This window comes from Rhinolophus sinicus, chromosome 2, assembly GCF_057876585.1.
Source record: "Rhinolophus sinicus isolate RSI-liver-muscle chromosome 2, RSI-T2T, whole genome shotgun sequence".
In the NCBI taxonomy this organism is placed as follows: Eukaryota; Metazoa; Chordata; class Mammalia; order Chiroptera; family Rhinolophidae; genus Rhinolophus; species Rhinolophus sinicus.
Window position 1 is genome coordinate 185,925,909 of NC_142502.1, and position 25,863 is coordinate 185,951,771.

The 25,863-nt window shown below is 36.9% G+C and overlaps 1 protein-coding gene across 10 annotated transcripts in view; it reads left to right on the forward strand.

Annotated features, from left to right (window-relative positions):
- The window catches only part of KIDINS220 (kinase D interacting substrate 220), a 91,722-nt gene that overhangs the window by 45,024 nt on the left and 20,835 nt on the right, over positions 1-25,863 (forward strand). For 4 of the 10 annotated variants that reach the window (XM_019755951.3, XM_019755952.3, XM_074331658.2 and 1 more), the window contains exons 23-25: positions 20,886-21,064; positions 22,375-22,601; positions 24,650-24,763. In XM_019755951.3, coding sequence (XP_019611510.3) covers positions 20,886-21,064; positions 22,375-22,601; positions 24,650-24,763 — 520 coding nt within the window. Of the gene's footprint in view, positions 1-20,885; positions 21,065-22,374; positions 22,602-24,649; positions 24,764-25,500; positions 25,558-25,863 lie in introns of all 10 variants that reach the window. The other 6 variants (XM_019755954.3, XM_019755953.3, XM_074331660.2 and 3 more) reach the window with 2 other exon arrangements.

Here is a 25,863-nt window from a genome sequence, read left to right on the forward strand (position 1 = left end):
ACAGGTTATTTATCATGACCTTATCTGTAGCAGCATAACTTACACGTACATTTATGGGAACATTGGTTGAATAAGTTATGGCACATTTACCATAATAGAATATTTTGTAACTGTAGAAAAGAATGAAGAAAAACTCCATGGTTTGATATGGAGGAATGTCCAGAATATATTACTAAGGGAAAAATGCCAAGTGCAAAGAGTATATAACATGCCACTGTTTGTGTAAGGAAGAAGGCAGAATAAGACCATCATATATAAATATCTAGATGTGTATTCTTTTTCTGTAAAAATATAAGATAAACCCACAGGAAGGTAAACCAGAAATTAATGAAAATGTTTACCGATAGAGGATGCTTAAATGAGGAATGAGGTGTACATTGTTATGCAATTTGGTTTTCAAATCATATTTAAAAAACAAAGCTAGGAAGGATGGAAAAAAACAAATTGTAATATTGACTATAAAAGAAATAAATGATCCTAAGTATATATGAAATTGATAACATACCCATACAGAGAAAATAATTCAAGCATCTTTCAACTCAGTTCTCTGACTCTTTATTTTTAGTAGAATATATTCTGAGGACAAAATTAACTGTAAAGAAATCTTAAACTTAGTAGGTTTGTTGTTGGTAATAGTATTGTTATTATACTTCTGAAGTCCTTTTGAGTGCATCGTAGGGTAGAGTTAATGAGTAAATGGATATTTTGGGGAACCTGTATTTTCTACCCAGTGGATCCGTACCAGTGTATCTCCAACCAGGGAGATACAAATATTAAATGAAAGAAATTGAAGAGCACTATACTATTAAATCGGATTTGAAGATATAAAAGATTAACTCATAATTTTTAATGGGATTTCTCCTAGCTTTGTCCACTGAAAAGGGCCTAGAACCAAAATACCCAAACTTGTGAGCATACCTGGAGCCTAGACCTTGGTTTCTGAGAACCGGGACTTCTTGGAGAAATGACTAATTCCAGGTCTGAGGCGGGGAAGGCTCAGAGCCTGTGCAGATAGTAGTGCCAGAAAGCAAGAAAGGAAGCCTTCAAATACAGTGGGGTCTGGACAGAGGGCCCAGGACAATGTGAAAGGGGTACATTTCACACTGGAGTCTATTTGAGCATCACAAAGACAACTGATAGTAATGGATTATAATGTTGGGGAAAAAATCCAAGAGTTCATAGTGATGCTTAGACTAGAGGGAAAAAGGAATGGTTTGTGTTTAATCATAGGAGAATGCCAGCTAATAAATGTGAAAGGAATGAGTGACGTAGACAAATCACCGTTTTTAACCCCCGCTATGATAGTTGATTTAAGCAGATCGTCAGTGGTTCTGAAATCCGTTAGGGGGGCAGGATGCTCACATAGTCTCGAATTGTCACTTCTGAGGTTTCTTATACGTACAAAGAGGAAGGGCTCTTACAGTGGAGAGAGCTGCCTGGCACCCCATTTTTAATCTAAAGGTCAAGCCTGACGTCATTCATGGGCTGCATGGCATCATACGCCTCTAGATGAAACGCAGCAGAAGGTCCCGCATCACCTGTGAGGTAGTGTTGCCTGAAATGTTTTACTGTGATGCTAGCATGAGGAGCAGCCGGTGAGTCCAGAGTGTGGGACATTCTACAAGACAGCTGGCTTGGATTCCTTATGGCCACTGGGGGAGACTAAGACATTGTGTGAACTGTGACTGGACTCTTTATCAGAAGGAAAACAGAGCACTGAAGGACGTTTTGGGGATAACTGGGGAATTTGAGTTTTTAAATTAATGTTTATTTCCTTAGATATGATAGTGGTGTGTTAGGGAGATTCATGCTGAACTATTTAGGTGTGAAATGCACTTTCACATGGTTGGCAAAAGAAAAGTGTTTTATGTATGTGTGTGTAGATCTATGTATGTATGTATGATTGTTTATGTATCATGTGTACAGTGGTCCCCCCTTATCCATGGGGGACACATTCCAAAACCATGGATAGTACTGAACCCTGTACGTATATGCTATGTTTTCTGCTATACATACAAACCTATGATAAAGTTTATAAATTAGGCACAGTAAGAGATTAACAACCATAACTAGTAATTAAATAAAATAATTTTAACAATATGCTGTAACAAAAGTTATCTTTCTGTATTATACTCACCCTTCTTGTGATGATGTGAGACAATTAAATACCTCATTAAGTTGAGAATTTTCACCTTTTCATTTAAAAGAAGCTTTCTTCGGCATATGCGAGTTGCCAGCATCACTAATCTTGGGCTTTCCGTTATTAAGTAAAATAAGAAACACTTGAATACAAGCCTTTCAATATCGTGACAGTTGACCTAATAACCGAGAGCGCTAACCAGTGGGTATCATAATACAGGGTGGAGACACTGGACAAAGGGATGATTCATGTCCCAGACAGGATGTAGGGGGACAGAGTGAGATTTCATCACGCTTGCTACTCAGAACATCGCGTATTTTAAAAATTCTGATTTATCTGTGGAATTTTCCGTTTAATATTTTTGGACCATGGTTGACTGTGGGCAACTGAAATGAAACCACGTAAAGCAAAACCACTGGTAGAGGGGGATGTGTGTGTGTGTGTGTGTGTGTGTGTAAAGGAAGAGGGGGATACTGTGTTTCCCCGAAAATAAGACCCAGCCAGACAATCAGCTCTAATGCGTCTTTTGGAACAAAAATTAATGTAAGACCAGGTCTTATTTCACTATAAGACTGGGTCTAATATAATATAATGTAATATAGTATACTACAGTGTAATAGAATATAATACTGGGTCTTATATTAATTTTTGTTCCAAAAAACGCGTTAGAGCTGATTGTCCGGCTAGGTCTTATTTTCGGGGAAAAACAGTAGCAGGTGTATTAAGATATATGTTAACAATTTGTGAATCTAGGCGAGGTATATTTGAGTGTTGTCTTGTTCTTTCAACTTTTCTATGAATTAAAGATTTTAAAAGAAATTTTAAAGCAGAAGAAATAGAAATAACTAAAATATAGGATGATAAATGCTATGATTTGAGCAAATAAAATAGAGGGGGGTACAAATATGAAGTTCTGATGAAAAATGTTGGCTCCTCCCATTCCTTTTGTTCTCCACAGTTATTGTTCAGTAAATATTTGTTGCTTTGTTAACATTTATACTTAAGGACATAGTATAAATGAATCTAAGAGCTGTATTCCTTAGTGCACTTGTGTGATTTCAGTAATCTTTACACACATGCACGTGTAATTGAAAATGATTATGTATAACAGTTCTGTTGACAGCTTTAAGAAAAACCAAACCACTGTTTTTTTGTTTCATGGTGGCTGGATGAATCACAAACCACAGCTGATTGATTGATTGATTGATTGATTGATGCTAATGTCAAAATCAACCAGTACCTCTCAAATGTGTGGAGCAAGTAGATGCAGAAGGTGTAGTGCTCATTGGTGTTTTCAGAACTGACATCTACAAATGTTAAGTCAAGTTAGCCACTTCAGATTCTGTAAGAAGATGGACAGTCCATCAGTGAGGTCAAGTTCTATGAGTAGAATCTGCAGCTCTTGGGTTACTTAGTAATTCAGGTGAAATCCTATATTTTTTAAAAATCCACAGTGTGCCCATATTTTTTTGCCGCAAATTTATCTTATTCCTATGTGGTGTTAAACTCTATAGAAAATGCAGAGGATGTTTGCATAAAACTGAGTTTTAACTTACTGGACAGTACTTGAAATTAAGAAGTAATAGTTTTGGAGTTGCCTATGTAGTTTTTTGCTGGGATGGTGTCAGGTAGACAAAAGATACAAAAAGGATGAGGAGGAATTTGATCTCATTTTAGAAATTATCATTTGGATATAACATGTCTTCCTGAAATCTTGCCTCTTAAAGAAGTCAAGAGGAGTAGGCATTAGAGACCTAATGACTTCCCTTGATTTTTGTTTATTCATTCTAGTTAATTTTCTCCACTTAATATGTATTTAGTATGAGTTTACTGTGTCTCAGCTTATGTGGTTGTCCTTTATACTTTTCTGTGTTGCATGGCTTGGCCAAGGAAGTGGGATGCACGTGGGTTGTGGGGTTTGGGGGGAGGAATATAAAAAGCATTTTATGCTTTTTTCCTAAACCATTAGAGGATGAATTACGTACAACATATCTTTTGTCCTTAAATACTTGAGTGTCGAGGAATTATGTTCTGACTGAAGGTAAAGCATACACATTTGAAACAACTGGGGGAAAGTAAAAATGTGGTGGTTCAAACAGTTAACCAATTAATAAGTTTCATCATTATCAAGCTAACACATTGCTTTCTGGTGATGAAACTTTTCAGGCTAAAACTACTCTTTGCTGATAGAAAATGTGTGACCTCTTAAAATTTCATCCTGATTTCCAGCTTCAAGCTATATGACTTCAGGCTATATGACTTTGTTTTGTTCAAGGAAATTTTCAAAAATTTACATTTTTAGTTAATTAAAATATATCTTAAGGACAAAAATGAGTATATCACCTGTAGTTTAAAGATAATAGTACTTTTTTCACCCTGTTTATGAAATAGAACATTTGTCAAAGAAACGTTTTTGAGGGGAGTATTTTTCATTATGCAATTAAAATAGCTTAGAGTCAATTTTTGTAAAGGGAATATTTTGTTCAAGTAAATATAGAATATTATATATTGGAGGTATAATGAGATGATGAGACTTTGTTTTGCCATTAAATTGATCTGTTCTTTTAGACTTTAGCACTTAGTGGGCTGCCTGCATCTATGAATGGGTTGGATTCAGGGTGATTTTGAGATGCTTTTTTTTTTTAAGAAATAAGTATGTCATATGCCTATAAATACTGACAAAGGTAGTCTAAGGAAGAGAAAAAGACAATGTAGTAAGAATCTTTGAGAATTCATTAAGAATTTGACTTAAAATAATTAAATTTAAGATGATTTGAATGAAAAACTATGAGAAGACATTTAGATCACATATTGAAAAATCATATATTGGAATATGTTAGAATAATTTAGATGACTGTTTCTCCTTATCCATAGTTGAGTTCTTTGATGCTATTGCTTGTCATTTGAATACTAAAAAGTTTTATTTACAGCAGACAAAAAGCAGCAGTATATAATTGATATTCATTTATTTTATTAAAGAAATCTGATTTGGTAAAAACAATCAGAAAATAGTATTTGTAACGCTAGTAGTAAAATTTTCTTAATCCATAAAAAGCCTCATTTATTTTTATAGCAATTTGGTGACACATCTGCCTGCTTTATTCAGCTGAAAAAGAAAATGTTGGTTCTTGGTGTTTGGTAGAATTGCTTTGTTAAATTATTTTCTAAATTGTTCAACTTTTAACAAATGACATTTGATACTAACACTGAAAAGCAATTTCAGCTAATTAAGTAGATCCCTCCATAAACCACTGGAACATTAAGATGACATACTGTTCATTCAAGATTATTTTAATTGGTACAATTATTGTAATTTTCTTGCAATTATGTGTTGAGCTAAAAGCTTTTGTCTAGATCATTTGAGGGTTTTTTTGTGTTAACATACGTTTAGTAAGAAAAAAGGGAGTAAAATAAAAACTAGATAAAAATTTTCTGTCTACTTTTTATTATAGTGTTTTAGACAACCATTGAAATATTTTAATATAAAACTTTATTTCTGGTATTTTTAGTAAGCATTTTGAGTAATGATAAAGGTTTAAAAAGATCAATTTAAATAGTTTTCATGAAGATAATTTTTAAAATTTTTGTTTTGACACTGCTCAAGAAGTCTTTTACTCAGGATGATATGGTCGGAATAGTTTTATGATAAGGATATTGCCATACTCTATTTTGGTAGTCTGCTTTTTTGTTTGTTTGTTTGTTTTTTAAAGATTTTATTGGGGAAAGGGGAACAGGACTTTATTGGGGAACAGTGTGTACTTCCAGGACTTTTTTCCAAGTTAAGTTGTTGTCCTTTCAATCTTAGCTGTGGGGGGTGCCGTTCAGCTTCAAGTTGTTGTCCTTTTAGTGCTTTCAGTGGAGGGTGCAGCTCAGCTCCAGGTCCAGTTGCCATTCCTAGTTGCAGGGGGCGCAGCCCACCATCCCTTGCGGGAGTCAAACCAGCAACCTTGTGGTTGAGAGGATGCGCTCCAACCAACTGAGCCATCTGGGAGCTCAGCGGCAGCCCAGCTCAAGGTGCCGTGTTCAATCTTAGTTGCAGGGGGCAGAGCCCACCATCCCTTGCGGGACTCGAGGAATTGAACTGGCAACCCTGTGGTTGAGAGCCCACTGGCCCATGTGGGAATCGAACCGGCAGCCTTCGGAGTTAGGAGCATGGAGCTCTAACCGCCCGAGCCACCGGGCCAACCCTGGTAGTCTGTTTTGATTTTTTTAAACAGTTGAATAAGTTTTGAGAGAGCCTCAGAACAGTAGCCATTTTTCATTTCATTGAAATAGCTATTTGCTGAATAGACATTATAGCTATCTAATTTGTAACATTTATATTAAATTCAGTATCTTTAAATTATTAAAATAGTGGTATATCTGGACTTAAGATTTTTTCATAATAAAATATTGTATCTTAAGATATTTCTAGCTGATATTTAGCCAAAATTTTTGTAAGCTTAATTTGATATTTCTGGTTATCTCATGCCTGTCTTAGCTCTAAGCACCTTCCTCTTTCCTTCGTGTTCTGGGCTATTGTTAGTTGCTCCCTGCCCCCCGTCCTGCGGCCCAAATTATGCGTGGATTTGTTTCTTTGCATGAGGCCTTAAATTGTGAATTTGAATAGCATGAAAAATTGGACACTAGTTAGATTTGTGAAGAGGTTGTCTCATCTCCTTTGTAGTACAAAGTATATCTTTTGTGCTGGTCATTTTTCTCTTAATTTAAGTTTTGAGATACTATAAATTTATTCCAAACACTGTTTTAGCATTTTTTAATACATAGTTTAGCATCTTAATGCAGTTCTGTCTTCTTTATGTGAGGTGATTTCTCTAGATGTTCATGTTGTCATCATTCAACATTTATTAAATTACTCTCTTGTGTGTAATTATTGGTTCCATCTTTATTCCCAGAATACGCATGTCCTTAATGTATGGTTAATGTAAACACTTTTTTCACAGGTTCAATGTTTTATCAGTATCTTTATCTTTTTAAAAAGATGGCCTGATCTAATTCTTTGCAAAATCATAAGCTAATTCTTCATATGGGAGAGGAAACTAAGCAGGTTTGTGTTGAAAAAAGAAAATATAATCTAAAATAGAAATCACATTTTATCTGGATGGAAATATAACATTCGTATATTTGCCAGGTTTAATGTGAAGATTGAGCCTTCAAACCATGACTAAAGATGCCCATAATCAGATGTAATGTTGACAATTAAACATGCATTTCTGGTTGCGCATTGTTTATTCTTATTCATTGTCTTTGTGGAAATTAATGGGAAGAGTCAGGTTCCTAAAGATAAATAAAGGTGAAGGGCAGAATTTTTTAGTTTATTTTGATGTAACTACAAATCAGGGCTAGTTTTGGTTTTGGGAGGAAAAAATGAAACCTGTTAAACTAGACATGTTTCACTGGCTTTTGAATTTATCTGTTTACATACCTTGCTACTTCTTTGTTTTATAGTTGCTGCAGACTTGTAGGAACACCGAAAGGTGTGAAAGAAATTACAGGGAGAAAGCTTAGAATTCATCCACTTACTCAGAAAATAGTTATTCAGCACCTGTTATGGACCGGGCACCATTTTAGGAGCTTGGATGTATCCGTGAGTTACTCCAGCAAGGAGTGGCAGGTCGTACTTTCTATAAACCAAAACTGTGCAGTACGTTAAAAGGTGACAAGTGCTATGGAAAAAAGCAGAGTTAGCGGGCTGAGGAGTGCAGATTGCGCGTGCCCGGAGAGGCTCAGGCAGTCCTGGAGAGGGGAGGTGTTGAACAAAGACTTGAAGGAGGCACAGAATGAGCCAAGCAGATAGGGGGGGAAAGCGTTTCCAGGCAGGGGGGCGTTTGGACAAACGTCCTCAGGTCAGAGAATTCCTGGAATGTTCAAGGAATAGCCACAACCAGGGATCTGGTGTAGCTAGAGGGGATTGAGTCAGGGGAAGGGGGTAGCAGACGGGTCAGGGAGGTGGGGCGGGGTCATGGGCAGCTTTCGGACGACTCTTGTAAAGACTTTGGCTTTTACCCTGAGTAAGATGGAGATCCATTGCAGGGTCTTGGAAAACTTGCATCTGTATCTTTATGCCCTAAGGTAGCAGTGTTTTGGTCGTATCAGTGTAACTTGGCCTGAGTTAGGGAACCCTGTTGACCTGAGGGAGGATATTTTGAGAATCCCAGACAGGGAAGGGGTAGGAATGAATCTGGGGGGGAGAATTCGGGTACATGAAACGTTGTGCAGAAAGTAGGTGGTGATCCCACAGTAAAGATGACATGAGCGATGGAGAAGGGCACGTAGTGGCACTCCACGAACACGAGAGGCTGAGAGATGAAGGCCATCGATGCTCCTGTCGCAATGTACGAAAGAAAACTAGTCTGCTAAACATCTGCAAGAATTTAGATGACTGATTTCCCTGTGTTTCTCCTTTTGGAATCGTTCTTGTTTCTTAAGATCACTTTGTTCTTTTTCTAATAAAGTGGTGGATTGATAAGCTACTTTTTGGATCATTTTTCAAGTTGCTGTCGTTTTGTTGGACTAGCCAACTGCATGGCCTGTCCCCCCACTAATAACTGCATAGTTAACCCCCTGGTTGAGAGGGAATGAAAGGTGGGTCCCGTAGCGTTAGCACTGGTATGTGTGGAACGCAATCGATGAGTTGCTAGCAGAGTAATAGTGAATGAGATGAAAATGATGGTCATTGCACATCAAATTGGGCTCCAAGGACAAAGAAATAATTGGTCAAAATCCTGTGTACAGGAATTAGGTGTATCTGGAGTTCCAGTCTGAGCGTGGAACTGCTTGTGCATTCTCCCCTGATTTTCACCTTTCCACCTGCCCTTGCCTCTGGCCCATCCTCCTCTCCCACCTCATTCTTTCAGTCTCGTCTAAATGCCACTGCCTCAGGAAGGCCTCTGTAACCAGGCATACCCAATTCTCCAAGATTTTATTAGATGTGTTCGTTATATACTGGTATGTTCCTTCATAGTGCTTACCGTAGTTGCCCTTTTATAAATATTGGCATTGCTATTTATTTAGTATTTTTTTTCCTAAACTAGACTATTAACTTCATGGACTGTATAACTTCCTAAGTGTTACTGAATTTCTTGCTTCTAGACATTCTTGGCATCGAGTAGTCAGTAGTGGGTATTTCTAAAAAAATGAAGAAATATGGTGATGCCATTTGGATTGAAGAAGCATGGATTGGGGGAAGGTAGTAAATGAGAAGCCACATTTTATCTTGAAAAGAATACTACCCATATAGACACTTGTTCCTTGGTAATAAATGTGGGTAAAATGTTTCCCTTGTTATTATATCACTATATCCCTGGGTCAGGCACATAGGAAGTTCTCAGTACACAAACATTGAATGGAGATGAAGTATTTCAGCGAACACCTAGTAGTTTCTGCCTTTTGTCAGGTGAGACTAAAATCAGTGTTTTCGTAGTCATTTCCCTATAACTTTCAGTTCAGTTACATTTTTAAGGTTTCTTACATTTATCATCCTTTTCTGAATGCCATTGTTGGAGTTGCTTCAAATCGGCACATTTTTAGCTAGGTCCCTCCCACTTGAGTTTCTACTTACAGGTTGTTGTCAGTATTGTTTAAAAGGGTTGTGTGACTTAACTGAACTCCATTTTTGTTATAAACTCTATAAATACAAGTATTTATAGAGTTCATTATGTGCTGAGTACATCTAATAAAAGTAGTAGCTAATATTACTTGAGCCCTCAGTACATGCCACACATTGGATTAAGTACTCTACCGAGATTATTTCATAACTGGGAGGCAGAGAGCAGGAGATAAGATCACACAGCTGTAACTGTTGGATCTTCCCCTGGCCTATTTCTGGAAGCCAGGAGACTGTCTGTAACTACACAAGCTAGGCAGTACATCTGAGAGCTTAGAAATACAGAACTACACTAATTCTCTTTTTATCTCCCAATATAGTTTATTCATTTTCACATTATTTAGAATCACTTATTATGTATCAGTGGGCATGTTACAGCAGACAGAAAATTTTCCAGAGGATTGAATTTATCTTTTCTTTTAAGAAAATGCAAACCTCTTACCAACTTATGTAAAACCCCCCAAATAAATGCTTTCTTCAGTTGTGATTGTGTCTAGTAAGTGCACTATGTTTTGTATGGAAAGCTTAGAAAATCAGTTGTGATATTTAGCACTTAAGCAGCTGGTGCCTCTGTTTAAGCCTTTATACCATTTTTATGTGCACTAAGTGGCTGTAATTTTTTTTCTAGGCAGCTTTTCAATAGCTTTTCTTTTGCTTTTAGTAGGAAAAAATTGATCATAAAAATATATTCTCATTTAAACTTATGATGCCATTTTTAGTATTTTATGCTAATGTAGAACAAAGGAAGAATATTAAACGTTCCGAAGTTGTGTGTTTCTAATTTCAACATGAAAAACTCAAGTATATTAACTCAGGCCATTTGAAAACAGAAATAGGAGCTTTTTAATATATAAAAAATCATTACCTATGTAGGTTTACAGTTTATTTTATAACCCAGTAAGAGTGTTATGCATGCTTACATTTTAAAAAATAATCTGATTATTGAAGGATTCAAATTTACCAAAAAATTAAATATGCCATTAGAGATCACGTAGAGATTATTTTTTCGTGAACTTATTTATTTAACAGAGGCTTGTGATTTCAGAATTTCAAATGAAAATAATTTTAGATTCTTCAAAATACAAGAAAACACAAAAGTAAGGTACAACAAAAATGCTAGCTAGTCCAAATGTTGCGATGTTGAGTGGAACCACACTGCAGGTGGCCCCTGTTTGCAATATCCAGGAAATCCACAAGATGGCAGTATTTCACTAGAAACATTAGCACTGGCAGCCAAGAGATGAAGCTAGTGCATTTGACTTTCCCCTTTACAGGAGAAAAACAAGGAAAACCCTGAGTTTAATGAATATTTTGAACTCTACAGTTCAGTTTCCATGCCTATTTTTCTTAAGTGGCTTCACAGGACATTTGTAAACACTGAGAATCACGATCAGAGGTAAATGAATGGTTACCTGATCATGTGGCATAGTTTTTATTAAGTGTAATAGTATTCTTTTCTCCTAAAATTCTTTTAAATTAACTTTTGGGAAAAGGGTGAATACAAGAAAAGGAGTTTTTCAGTTGATCTTATGAATTTGTATTTAGATTTGAAAATATAAAATGCTTGACAGTGTAGAACTTGGATTCTGTACTTACTACACGTTCAGTCTTTGCGATAACTCATGTTATAAAGGCTTTGCTCTCATCCGAGATTTATTCCTGGACAGCCATTCAGTTCTGAGTCTCCAGTCTCTGTGCTTGTTATTCAGAGTCTTATTGCAAAACATTTGCTTTCTATGTATAATTAATGTAAAAGTTTTAACGAATTCTTAAAGGCCGCAATAACATGAGCATTTCTTACCACTCGGCAGCGCCTCACAATGTCACTGGTGTTCCTCAAACAGCGATGGAAATTGGACCTGATTTACTTTCACTGGAACATTTTTAAATATTATGTCACACCATCAACTCTTGATATAAAACAATGGGCATTGTTTTTTTATGATAGGTACTGTTTTCACATTGAGTCAGTTGTGAAATATTTTGCTTCTCTTAACCTCTTTTCTGACGTCTCCTGTATTACCATAGCTTGAAAGTCCTGTTTTGTCATCTGAATTGCTGTTATCTGAACACTGAATGGTAGGACTTGGGGAGGTGGTATGCTGTGGTGCGCCAGGCTTTCCCTCTGCTGGAAACCTTTTTGCAAACTGAATCTTATGCAGAATCCCAATAAATGAAGCAGGGTGAATATCAATTAATTGATTCAAATTATAACATTGCCTAATAAATTCAGTTAGTAAGGAAAATGAGCTATTCTGAAAATTGAAGCATGTGGATGATTTGCAGTCCTACATTGGTTTAAACATCTATTTGGTTCTTTGCTTAGTTTTGGTAATATAATATCGAAAATTCTAAATCCTACGTAGATGCAGATGTTCCCGATTTTTAAACTTGACTTTGTAATGGCAAGATGTTTTCGATTAATCTGATACAGAAAGTTGAAAGACGAATTGGGAATTTTGCTTTGTAGGTGAATCACCAATATAATCTTACAGTTGCTCCCCTTATAATTAGTTGAAGTGTTGGTGCTACTTCTCCACTAGGTCTGGTCACCTGGGTCATGAATTAACGCTGCGATTTTCTAACTGGTTATTACTCTCTGTGCTCAGGCAAGTAGGGTGACTTGCCTGCTTAACTTTGTGAACAGAAAAGTGTTGGTCTGGATTAAAAGAAAAACAATGCAGGAATTTAAATATGCACATGAAGATGGAGGAGAAATTTTATTTCAAAGGCTGCCAAAAACTGATACAGGAAAAGCAGGAGGACCTGGTCACACAGGCTTAAATGTTGGTCTTCGTGTCTTAACATTTAGTATGTAGCAGCATTATATTTTATTACGTTTTTAAGGAGTTAAAAGCATGTAAATAATTACTGTAAGAATTTTGAACTGTGTCTGTGGCACCCAGTTTGAACCAGTACAGTAGTGCGCAGGGCACAGGCTTCTGAATCAGGCAGGCTCGGGTCCCAGCTCTGCCGCTTACATCCGGGGTAATGTCAGGCCAGTTGCTTAACCTCTCTGAGCCTCAGTTTCCTCATTTTAAAAACTGAAATAATGTTTCATGGAGTGTTGGCGATAGAAATTAGATAAATGAGGTAAAGCACCTGGCTTAGAGAATGCAGGCAGTAGGTATTAAATAATACTAGGATAAACATTAATATAATAATAATTGAACAAATACTAGTTTACTTCCCTGTGAATTATTTATAATTTTTAATATACACTTTCCTAGTACATTCTATTTAAGAAAAAGGACACTTACTCAGAACATTTGACATAATACACATGAATGAAGGCTGGGCCTGTCAGTATTGCAGCTGAGCCTGAGCAGGTACCTCTCTGAGCTTTCGTGTTTTACCTTCCCTGTTTGTCGATCGTTTTTCAGCCCTGTAGTTACCAAAATTACATTTAAAGCCAAATGAAGTTATGCTTCAGCTGTGTCATTTTTACACCAGCCGCCCTGGGAGCTTGCACGTGGAGGGCTATCTATGCTGTGTTCATTGCCTTGCAAGAGAGCACCTTCCACATGGCAGGGCTGGAGTTGGAGGGAGTACCTCCAGGGCCCGGGGCAGGGTCCTAAATCTACTTAACCCCTTTGAAATACGGAAAATGCAGTCTAGAGGGTTAAATGGCTTGTCCCAAGTCACACACAGTTCACAAGTGACCCAGCCTTTAAATGTATTTTGTTATTCCCTCTAACAAATCAGTCTCATTGCTTTTACTTTAATTGTCATACATTATAGCCTTATTCTGTTACCTCAGAGCAAGTCTGGATTTAAGGAGTCAGTGCGGTAAACATTCTTTCATTTCAGAATACAGCCGAGTTGTACTTCATGCACGCGTTCTATTCCTAGAGATCACTGCCTTTGTCCAAACTACATTTAATGGGAAGCATTTCACATGTAAATATGTAGTAAGTTTACATAACAGCTTCAACAGGAGACTTTTCCCCCTCAGACTTTGCTTATATTAAGTTTCCTTGTCAGTTGAACACTGGCGAATTGAATCGAAGCCTCATTTCTTTTTGAGTGTAAATGCTTTTGTGTCAAAATAATTCAGTGCTCTTTTCTAACTTACAAAGGAGGAGATTTGGTTTTTTATTAGTTTCAGGTGTACAAAACAATGTAATAGTCAGACATTTATACCCCTCACAAAGTGATAACCCCCCCTCCCCCAATCTACTACCCCTCTGACATCGTATATAGCTGTTACAGTTCCACTGACTCTATTCCTTATGCTGTACTCAACATCCTGTGACTATATACATATTAAATTATAGTTGACATTCGTATTATTCAGCTTCAGCTTCAGGTATACAGTGCAGAGGTCAGGCACCTACATGGTCCATGAAGTGGTCTCCCTAATGAGACAAGTGTCCATTGGATACCCTACAAAATCTTTACAACATTATTGATTATATTCCCCAAACTGTCTTTCGTATCCCCATGGCAATCTCGTGGTTACCAATTGTGCTTTCTACCGCATTTCCCTGAAAATAAGACCTAGCCGGACCATCAGCTCTAATGCGTCTTTTGGAGCAAAAATTAATATAAGACCCAGTCTTATATAAGACCCTTTATTATATTGTATTATGTTATGTTATGTTATATTATATTCCCGATATATTCCTAGTATTATATTATATTATATTATATTATATTATATTATATTATATTATATTATATATTATATTCCCAGTATTGTATTGTATTAAGACCGGGTCTCATATTAATTTTTGCTCCAAAAGATGCATTAGAGCTGATGGTCCGGCTAGGTCTTATTTTTGGGGAAAACACGGTAATCCCCTCACCTTCTCCCTCATCCCCACCCCCCTCCCATCTAGCAACCCTCAGTTTTTCCTCTATATCTCTGAGATCGCAACAGACATGTGACAAAATGCGCAGCCTCACTGATCATTAGAGAAATGCAAATAAAACCCACAATGAGATACCACCTCATTCCAGTCAGAATGGCTGTCATCAATAAATCAACAAACAACAAGTGCTGGCGAGGATGTGGAGAAAAGGAGATGTTTATGGTCATAAACTTTTCCTCTTATTATCTCTCGTCCTAGTTTGGTTTTAGTCTCTGACCATGTTTGTTATTCATGCTCAAAACAAAAAGCAAGAACACTGAAATATGTGCCAGCAGCACTGACTTGTGACCCAGAAGGGGGGCATAACTTGGAACGGGGAGCTGTGGCACGGGAGGTGCTGGGCCTAGTGGTACCTGCCGCCAAGGCCACATTTGTGCCGCCCAGGTGAAGCCTGGCTGAGGCCCAGCTGCACATGTGTAAATTGTGTGTCTAATGACCATCTGCTGAGCTTGCATATCGAACATCTTTTTAACCCATTAAATCACATGCCTACACGTTTCCTCCATTAGTAGAAAAAAGTAATCTTAGGCTTTAATGTTTTGGCCATTTAGATCATCTTGGAGATAATTTTTTAAAAATGTACCCTAAGCTCTTAGTGTACATTGTTTAGCTCTGCCAGTGATTTCTGTGGCAATGTAGAAAGTACTTCTACGGTTTACTTTATTTAACCCTAATTAGACCATCTTTAAACATGTAAGTCAAACACATTAAGTACTTGAAATCAGAAACAAACAAACAAACCTGAAGGTTGGCACAATTATTCATTCAGTGTGCGCAAGTGCTTTGTGTAGCTACTGAATCGGATGCCTGTAAATGCAGCATTATTTTTGTAGGCTTTGAAAAGTAGTGAGGACACCTGACACTGTGCACACCGTTGCCTCGTTTTCTCTTCCGACAGTAAGTTCTTTGCTCCATCGAGTGCTCTGCACTCAGCAGCCTTCTGTGTGTGGGTGTTTCCAGCTTTTGTCACTTTATTACTTTTGTTACTTCAGCTGTAGCAAGGAAAGCCTCTGTCTTTCTGAACCCCTAGGCAGTGTTCTTTCCAACAAAGTATGAAAGGTGACTCATAGAATCGTTATCCACGTACTTTTATAAGACTCTTAGGAGTGATTAAAACTAATGGGATGCAGCAAAGGCAGTGCTCAGAGGGGAACTTGTAACTGTAAATATCGAAGTTAAAGAAGAAGCAATGTCTTAATAGCCTAACTTCATACTTTGAGGAACTAGAAAAAGAAGAGCAAATTTCAAAAATTTCAAAGCTAGCAGAAGGAAGGAAATGTTAAGATTAGAACGGAGATAAATACAATAAAGAACATAACAATAGTGAGAAGCAATGAAACCAAAAGTTTCTTTCCAAAGATCAGCAAAATGGACAAAGCTTTAACTAGACTGACAGAAAAGAAAGACGGAAAAAAAAAAATCACAAATAATTAAAATCAGAAAGTGTTGACATTACCACCAATCTTACAGAAATAAAAAGAATTGCAAGAGAACACTCAATGAATGCAGAAAAGGCATTGACAAAACACAGCACCCTCTCATGATAAAAATCATCAGAAAACTAGGAATAGAAGGGAACTTTATTCATGATAAAGGGCATCAATGAAAAACCCACAAGTGACATTATTCTCAGTGGTGAAAGACTGCAAGTTTCCCTCCTAAAGACCGGAACAAGACAAGGATGCCTTGTTGAAGCCTCACCCCGCATGTGATGGTGTTGGAGGCCAGGCCTTTGGGAGGTAACCAGGTTTAGATGAGGTCACGAGGGTGGAGTCCTCATGGTGGGTTTAGTTTCCTTCTAAGAAGGACCAGAGAGCAAGTTGCAACACAGAAGAGGGTTCTCATCAGAATCCCCTCAGGATTGTGCTGGCACCCCGATCTCGGATTCCAGACTCCAAAAACTATGAGAAATAAATGTTTATTCTCTTGTAGCAGCCTGAGTTTACTTAAGACACCCACTTTCACCTGCTTTTCAGTGTTATACTGGAAGTTCTGGCCAGCACAATTAGACAAGAAACGGAAATAAAAGCATCCCAATTGGGAAGGACAGAGTAAAACTATCTCTAATAACAAATGACATGATCCTGCATATAGAAAATCCCAAAGAATCCACAACAAAAAATTTAACCAACAAGGTTAAATACGTGCACACTGCACACTACAAAAATTGCTAAATTAAAGAAGCTCTGAATAGATGGAAAGATATCCTGTGTTCGTGGATGGGAAGACTGAATATTAAGATGTCAGTATTACCCAAAGTGATCTATGGATTCAGTGCAATCCCTATCAAAATTCCAATAGCTTTTTTCGTTTTGCAGAAACGGAAACCTGATTCTCAAATTCATGTAAATTGCAAGGGACCCCAAATAGCCAAAACAATCTCAAAAAAGAAGAAGAAAGTTAGAGGACTCATACTTCTCCATTTCAAAACTTATTACAAAGTAACAGAAATCAAAACAATGTGGCATCAAAACAATGTTGTGGCATTGGCATAAGGATATAAACCAGTGGGATAGCATTGAGAGTCCAGAATAAACCCATACATCTATGACCAACTGAGCATTGGACAAGGGAGCCAAGTCCATTTGATGGGGGAAAGAATAGTCTCTTCAACAACTAGTTCTGCGACAAGTAGATTTCTACCTGCAAAAGAATGAAGTTGGACCCCTGTTTCACATCATGTACAAAAATTAACTCAAAATGGATCATTCTACTCTCTCCCAAGTACAAAGTTCTTCTCGATATTGGGAAGGATAATGAAAGTGAAAATTATTTTAAAAGAATAGAGTTCTTTGGGGATGATAGATTGTCTTGTAGTTTACTTACAAATATTTATTAGGCAGTAGTGATAAGACAGTATTCTAGAATAGGCGCTGGAGATACAATGGTTGACAAAGCAGACTTCTTCTTCCAGCTTGAATGGTATTTACAGTTTAGGGTGCGGGGTAGACATTAATAAAATAATTCCACTAATGGATATAACGTTCCAGTTGTGATAATGTGGTATCCCAGAAAACCTATGTGCTAGGAGGGCTTGTCATGGAGGAGGGCCGCCTGGTCTCAGGGAGGACCTGCCTGACAACGGGGTGGAGCTGAGCTGCAAAGCAGGAGCAGGTAGAGCTGGGTAAGGCAGAAGGAGAGAGCTTAGGTTAGCTCCTACCTGGGGTGTGGTGGTCTTTCCACAGGTCGTAGTGGACTTAGCAGTGGGTGTGATTTTATCTTCCGTTTCTTACCCTTGGCAACAGTGCTGAGTGGGTCTTTTCTGTGTGTTCCACCGATCTCCCAGAACCTCACAAGTGCTCTGTGCGTAGAGGATTTAACAAATGGACATGCACTGAGAGAAAGTATTTGAGAGTCTACTAGAAGTTAAATTTGTTTCAAGGTAATAAAATTCTGAGGCAGTTAAGAATTTTCCCAGTTTAAAATTTTAAAGAAAATTTATCTTAATTTTTAATGTCTTATGATGAAATAATGACATTATTAGGCAGCTATTTTTAGATAAAGTATAATAAATAACACCTCCAGAAATTATGCTCTTAGAACCTGTTTATGTTTTGATTTAAAATAGAATTTTTCCCATGTAATTTAAAACCTCATTTTGAAAGGAAGTAATATGAATGGCTTGTGTAATTTCTGCCAAGGAATTAATGTGGACTTTGTATAAACCACTGTCATTTATAATCAAAATGCTTTTAACTTACACTGATGTTGGCATTAACAAGTACTGTACTGCTAGATGGTAGCACAGAAAGAAATTGCATTTAAACTTACCAGGATCTCATTGATGCCTGAGGTTTTATGATGCTTTCTATAGGCCATTTAACTGCTGGCAGCCTGAATTCACATGATTCATATTACTGGAAATTTGAATTCACTCTTAATTGAAAAGTGAAGTTACATAAATTCTTTAAATACTAACCTTTGGAAAAATACCTGAAAAAAAAAAAAAAAAGGCACGTATGATTTGGGTGATCCACTGCCAGAAATGCCCATTTACATAAATATCTCTTTCAGTAGGACAGTTTCATGTGCTGAGCTCAGAAGGTTAGGTAGAGACTTCAGTCTGGAACCAGTAATAGACTATTGGCTTGGAAACAGCTGTATTGTTTATCAGATTGAGAACAGTGTTCACATTCAAGCTTAAGCAGAGCTGGCGTTAAAATTCAGTTAATATGTTTCATGTGACTTGTCAGCTGTGTGTTTTTATCTAAATCTTGCTAGCTTCTCTTCTGAGGATTTTATGTTAAGCTCCTGAAATAGATCAACTACCTTGTGAACTGGCTGAGCTCTGATACTTTGGCCACTTCTGCAAATGATTCTGTACAACCCTTCTCCAAGTTTTCCATTTCATTTTAAATATCATCAGTTTGAATGCCATTTTAATTTATTAAGAAGTAATCACATTTCAGAGGGCTTTTCTAATACATGCATGTGTGCCTGAGTCCATAACAGGGACTTCCTGAAATTCATTAAGACAAAATTGCCATCCTTATTTTCTCACCAGCACCCTAGTCTTTTCTTGTTTGCTAATTTTGTTCTCTGGATTTTCCCTTGGATGGCCTTTAATGGTCTCAGCAGTAAAGTGCTAGTCCCAAAGAAATAATATAACTGTAACTAATACTAGATTAAGAGCCCATTTCACTTTTGGAAGGGCCTGAAAAATCTTAGTGCTCCTCTGAAACTGGGGTCAGTAAAATCTAACAGTTGATATTCTTGACTAATTAATTGGGAGTTGAGGATCTTGAAGATATCTCCAAATGTACAGTGATTTTAAAACAGCTTTATGAGGTATAATGGACATACATTAAACTGCCATGTTTAAATTGTACAGTTCCACAAGTTTTGATACTCGTATATGTATTTACCCACAAAATCATCACCACCATCAGGAAGGTGGACACATCTGTCATTTCCAAAAGTTTCCTCCTGTGCCTTCGGAATGCCTCCCTGCCTCCTTTCTCCCCACTCCCCTGACCTCACAGGAACCCCTGACCTGCTTTCTGTCCCCATAGATTGTTTTACATTTTTCTAGTTCTGTGTAAATGAAAACATACAACTGTGCAGTCTTTATTGGCTATATTCGTTCACGCAACCTGATTTATTATGAGATCGACCATGTCAACGTGTGTGGGAGTTCACTCCTGCGTGTTGCTAGGTGGTGTGCCATTATATGGCTGTGCCACAAGTTTGTCATCTCTTCATCTATCAGTGGGCATTTGGGTGTTTCCATCTTTCTCACCTATCTCCTTGTCTTTTTGTCTCTTTTTCATATTTTCTATCCCTTTATTTCTCTGTGAAGCATTTTTACTGCTTGCCTCAGATCGGCCCATTACCTGGCATGTGGTATTGAACCATATGGAATTGTCAGTAATGACCATTTTGACCTATAAAAAATGGCAGTTTTATATAGTTCGACAAAAAAGGATTTACTAAGTATTTTTTTAATGACAATTCTTGTTTTTACATTTAAGACTTCTGCCTGATACAAAATTGTTTACATATTTTGTAAACAATTTTTAAAAATTTAAATTTAAAAATTTAAATTTTAAAAATTAAAAAAAATCAACTATTTAAAAAAATTCTGCATAATAAAAAATATTAAGTGACACACTGTATTCGTAGTTATGTCTAGTTGGTAAAATTATGTCTTTCCTCTGTTTTTCTGTATTTCTCTGCCTTATATATATGCTTATCTATTAATAGTAAGCATATATTACTTTTACAATAGAAAATAAAACCTTGTTTTAAAAAAAGGAAAAACCTGTGCTAATTATTTTCTAGTCTTTGTAATTTATTTAAAGATTATTCTTTATTTCTTCTTTTCTTTGCAAAGGCAAGGCCCATGGTATTCTATAGTAAACGTGGTTTTAGAGCCAGTCAGATTTCTCTTTCCGAGTCTTGCGACTTTAGGCAGGCTGTTTAATTTGTATGAGACCCGCTATCGTCATGTGTAAAATGACAACGCATTTGATTTTCACGGAGACATAATCAGTAACGCTGCAGTACTGGTGTATGTGTTACTTTTTCCCTCTGTTTTTCTAACCCAAGTCCTGCCTTTGGTTAAAGGCAATGTAATTCTGACCTCACTTGTTACCTAGTAATTTTACCACTTATTTTGTTTTTCTTTTTAAAAAATTTTTTTTAATGAGAGCAAAGTGTATAATGTGTTATTTACTTTTATAAATAACGAATTTTAAGTTACATATAGAATTTGCTTTTCTAATCATGGCATTAATTACCTTTTTCACTTCTTTCTTGTTTGAAGAATATCAAAGAATATTCCAACAACTAAAGATGTTGAACCACTACTTGAAATAGATGGAGACATAAGAAACTTTGAAGTATTTTTGTCTTCAAGGACCCCGGTTCTTGTGGCTCGAGATGTGAAAACCTTCTTGCCGTGCACTGTAAACCTAGACCCTAAACTACGGGAAATTATTGCAGGTGGGTATTAATAGGAAATTTAATTTTTTCTTCTCTAAAGTCCTAACAGATTTTCCCATTTCTAACTTAGCTAATTAGTTTCTCCTGCTGCATGAAAAACCAAGAAATACTGAACCAAGCACTACACAGGAGGATGAATGGTTAGGAGTCTTGACGTCCTTTGGGGAATGTTAAGGAAATGTTGTTAAACTGACTTTATTATGTTCCCCAACCCACACACCTGAATCCTTATTTTGGAATTAGATTCCTTTTAACATATGGTCACCACTTTAAGATGTCAGTCCATTGTAATTGTTCTGTCACCAATCTTCTGCTCTTAATAGAGATCTTTATCCAGAGAGATAAACTCTTTATATTACTTTTTAAATTTTAACTAAATTTGTGGACTGGAACTTGAGGATAGAGACATGAAGTATGGGGAATAATTTAAGTTGTTCTTGAGGTATCTCTATATATGTACGTGCACGCATGTGGGCACACACGCACATACACCATCCACACACCACACACACCCCATACACACACACACACCGCACACACAGCATACACACACACACCGCACACACAGCATACACGCACACACAGCATACACACACAGATATACCCCCCCCACACACACACACACATCATACATACACACATATAACACACCACACTCATACCCCCCACACAGCACACAGCACACACAACACACACCCCATACACACACATAACACACACATACCCCCCACAGACACACCACAGAAACACACATACACAGCGCACACACACAACTTTTCCTGGAACACACTATCTTGTGTGTGACCCCGGCACTGCTGAGCCACCTCTGAGTTTCCAGGAATTACGAAGAGAGAGCCTTGGACTACTTCTCCATTCTTGTTGTAGACACCTGTTAAAAGGCTGTTGTCGTTGTTGTTCAGAGGCAGGTAAGTTACGTCGTTTGCCAGCCACAGCCTCAACTGACATTGTATTTGTTAACACTAGGCAAGTGTGCGTTACTAATGGTCGGTAACACTTTATGAATCAAGAATTGCTAGAATAGCACCAACAAATACTTTAAAAAGTCAGAGAAAAATTTAAATTTCTGGTAACCGAAGAGAAAAATCCAGATGGTGATTTTCAAATGGTGAAAGAAGCTTTTATGCAAAGTGTGAGTAGTCAGGAGTCCTGCTGCTTCAAGCCAGCTGGAACCCCGGGCAAGAGTGACAAAATCATGTTTCTCTCTAGTAACTAGAGGAGGAAGTGGTAACTGGGCTAATTATTAATGTCCTATTTTCGTGTGCCTTCTGGGGGATCATTTAATTTTTCAGATGTTCGTGCTGCAAGAGACCAGATTAATATCGGGGGCCTTGCATACCCCCCACTGCCTTTACACGAAGCTCCTCCTCGACCACCGTCAGGCTATAGCCAGCCTCCGTCTGTCTGCTCTTCTTCCACGTCCTTCAATGGGCCGTTCGCAGCTGGGGTTGTGTCACCACAGCCGCACAGCAGCTATTACAGCGGCATGACGGGGCCCCAGCATCCGTTCTACAACAGGGTAAGGAGGTGCTAGGATCTCTCGTTGGAAGAGCTTGTTCTAGGGAAGCACCAGAAATTTCTGCTTATGGAGTCTCTTACTGTTTGGAAGCTGTACCTTAGCTTTAAAATATGAAAAATGTTAAGTTTTAATTTAATATGATTTTTTTTTAAATCAGAAGAAGTTGGAATTTTAATAAGTTCTAGATATCAGTTGAGATGGAATATTAGCGATGCTTTTTGCTTTCATTTATTATCTCGATAAGAAAGTGAACTTAGCAGTGGCTATCCTGTGATTCAAAGGAATTTGTTGATAAGTGTTCCATTTGTTATATCTTGTTAGTAATTTATATTGACATTTAAAGCAATGATAAACTTAAATTTCTACAGTAGTTCAGTAAACCTATAGTTAATATGTGTTATAACTTTTAACTATGAGATAGTGATGGAAAACACTGCTTTAGGACTCAGATGTTATTGCCAGATAATAGTACCATACCCCATTTCTGGAGTCTTATTTCAGGTTACCTTCAGTCATTATAATTGTTTACTAAGTGTAAATATGATAACTTTCTACTTGAAAATATGGAAGCACAATTAATTATCGGTGGTGTTCAGACCCTATCAAGTTTAGTAGGCCCAAGCTGTCTGCACCTTAATTAACACTAATATTTCCTATAGGACAATGGAGCGTGAACACTAGTATTATATTTTCTGGAACTAACTCTGAGATCCATTGCAATTCCTTATTTTTGTTGTTTCCCTGTTTAGTCTAATTCAAGAAAACATAGGGGCTAGTATTCATAGAAGCAAAGTGCATACCTAAATAAATTTCCTATGAGCTAGGAAGAAAAAGAATTTAGAATAAATATGGTAAAAAAGGAATTCCAGAATTTAAATTTTCAATTTTTGAAAAAATGTTGGCCGTATAAGTTCCATTCTTTTACTCAGACAAGGAGAAAAAGGCAGAACAATCGCATGTTATAATGTCTCCCATCCTTGGAAACTTTGATAGGCCGTGTGAAATGCAAGTTTTTATTTTCTGGTCTTCAAATCTGCTGTAATGTAACTTACTTAAAATGGCTCAATTGATCGTTACATGACAGTTCAACTTTTGAGACCAAGAAGTTTTTTTTCTTTTTTATTTAAAAAAATTTTTTCTGGGCTGAGACCTTGTTTGTGTTCACTAATTTTACATAAACAACAATCGTGATGCTTTAATAACGTTTTATTATTTTTAAAACATATAAAATTCTCTCATGTTGTTAGGTCTAGATTTTTTTTGCTCTAGTTATTTGAGGTTTCTAGTCTGGAAATTAAAAGCAGAATAATTTTCTTAAAATGGCAGGAGTGAAAAAGGTAGGGGAAGATGTTATTTCAGTGTAATGAAGCTTGGGGAAATTTTAATCTTTATAGTTAGCCCAGCTAATCTGATAGCTCCTATTAATATGAAGCTTGTTACAAATAAATGCCATAGTTATAAATCTTAACAATCGATTCCCCACTAAAAATAATAAGCTTGCTTATTTGGAATTAGAAGATAAACTCCAGGGTGTAGGCTGTAAGGTAAACTGTAGGAACTGAGAGTAACAGATACTCCTGGAATTCATGCTAGGGTGTTCTCGTATAATCGAGACCTTTTTTGGTCTTTCTTAAGGCTAATCTTCTTTTGTAAAGAATAGTATTCTGTTAAGATTCCACTCTGCCTTTTTTTAAAAGAAGAGATTGTGAGTTAATATTTGTAAGTCTCTTAGAACTGGACACATGGTGATAAGCTTGTAAAATTGTTAAATGTAAAAAGAAACTCTTGTGTCAGATTGTAAGGTACAAAATTTAGTTGCTTAAAAAAAAAGCTTTTAGTAAATCAAAACTATAAAAATTTAAATGCTGTGTCTTAGGTTCGAGTTTGATATCTTACGGAATATGAGTGAGGTTTTTTTCCTTTGTTTTGTCACTTGCATTAAAAGTTTGGAGTTGTATTTTATTGGTTAGTTTCATTTGATAAGTCTCATTACACTTTGATTTCTGTGATTGTTTATCCCCTTCTTTTGTTACGTGTTTTTTCCATAGCCATTCTTTGCCCCATACCTTTACACGCCAAGGTATTACCCTGGCGGTTCCCAACATCTCATCTCACGTCCATCAGTAAAATCGAATTTGCCCAGAGAGCAGAGCAATGGCCTAGTAAGTATAAAAAAAGGGTAACTAAAGTATTAATCTAATAAGGAACGCAGAGAGCATTAGAAGTTTGATTGTTTCCTTTCTGTAGTGAAAGTACAACTTAGTTTATAAATAGTTTTAAGAAACAAGCTATTACTAAGAAAATATATTTTGTTTTCATTTCTCATAAATATCTATGCAGGGAAATGACTAGTAGCCTCAGTGGATGAATGTTGAGTTGTTGACAATTAGTGCTTCTGGCCAACAATGTAGTGTTGGTTACCAGACTTTTAAAAGTAAACCTTTACGTCTGATAATTTCTAACATCTTTTTAAAGGATATACATATATGGTATCTATATATACATGTTAGCTCTGTTGGATAAAAATTAGATGACGTATTGAAAGAACATTTTAATCTAATGGCAGAAATTAAATAGGGTAAGGAAATCATTCAAATGTACTATTGAATCTAACAAAATACACCAGTGCCTAACATGTTAGGTGTTCCTGATGATAAACTTAGTTTAACAATTAAAAAAATATTCCTGGTTAATTTGTTTTTATAAAGTAGGAGGCAAAAGATGTAGGATTTAAGCTGCTGTTTATATTTTATATTTTAAAATGTTGTCACTGAAGGAAGAATCTAATCACCTCCTGGTTTTGGTGTTTTCTATTATTATTTTAATATCATGTTCATTCATCATCCTAGTCCGGCTCACCCCGCCACCTTTCACCCACACTCTTGTTTTGTGTTGTTAGGAGGTTATCAAGGAGGACGCTGCCGAGGGGCTTTCTTCACCCACAAGCTCCTCGAGGGTAATGGGGTAGTCTTGTGGTGTGGAATTTCGGGCGTCTGGTCGCTTCTGCGGCAGTAACGACTCTTCATTGTGATGTTCGCAGTTCACTAACTGCATCTGTGCTGTGATGGGCAGCTAGCGTAGCATACTGAATACTAATATCGTAGATCATGGAGTAATTACAGAGCTAATGTTGACTTGACCTGTTTTTCCTCCTGCTTTTCCCCTTTTTCAATAACATGGGATGGGTTTTTTTGATTGTCCAGAAGGAAGGGGTGTTTTCCACAGCCGCCAGGAGCATTCGCTTGGTGGTATTTGTTCGTAG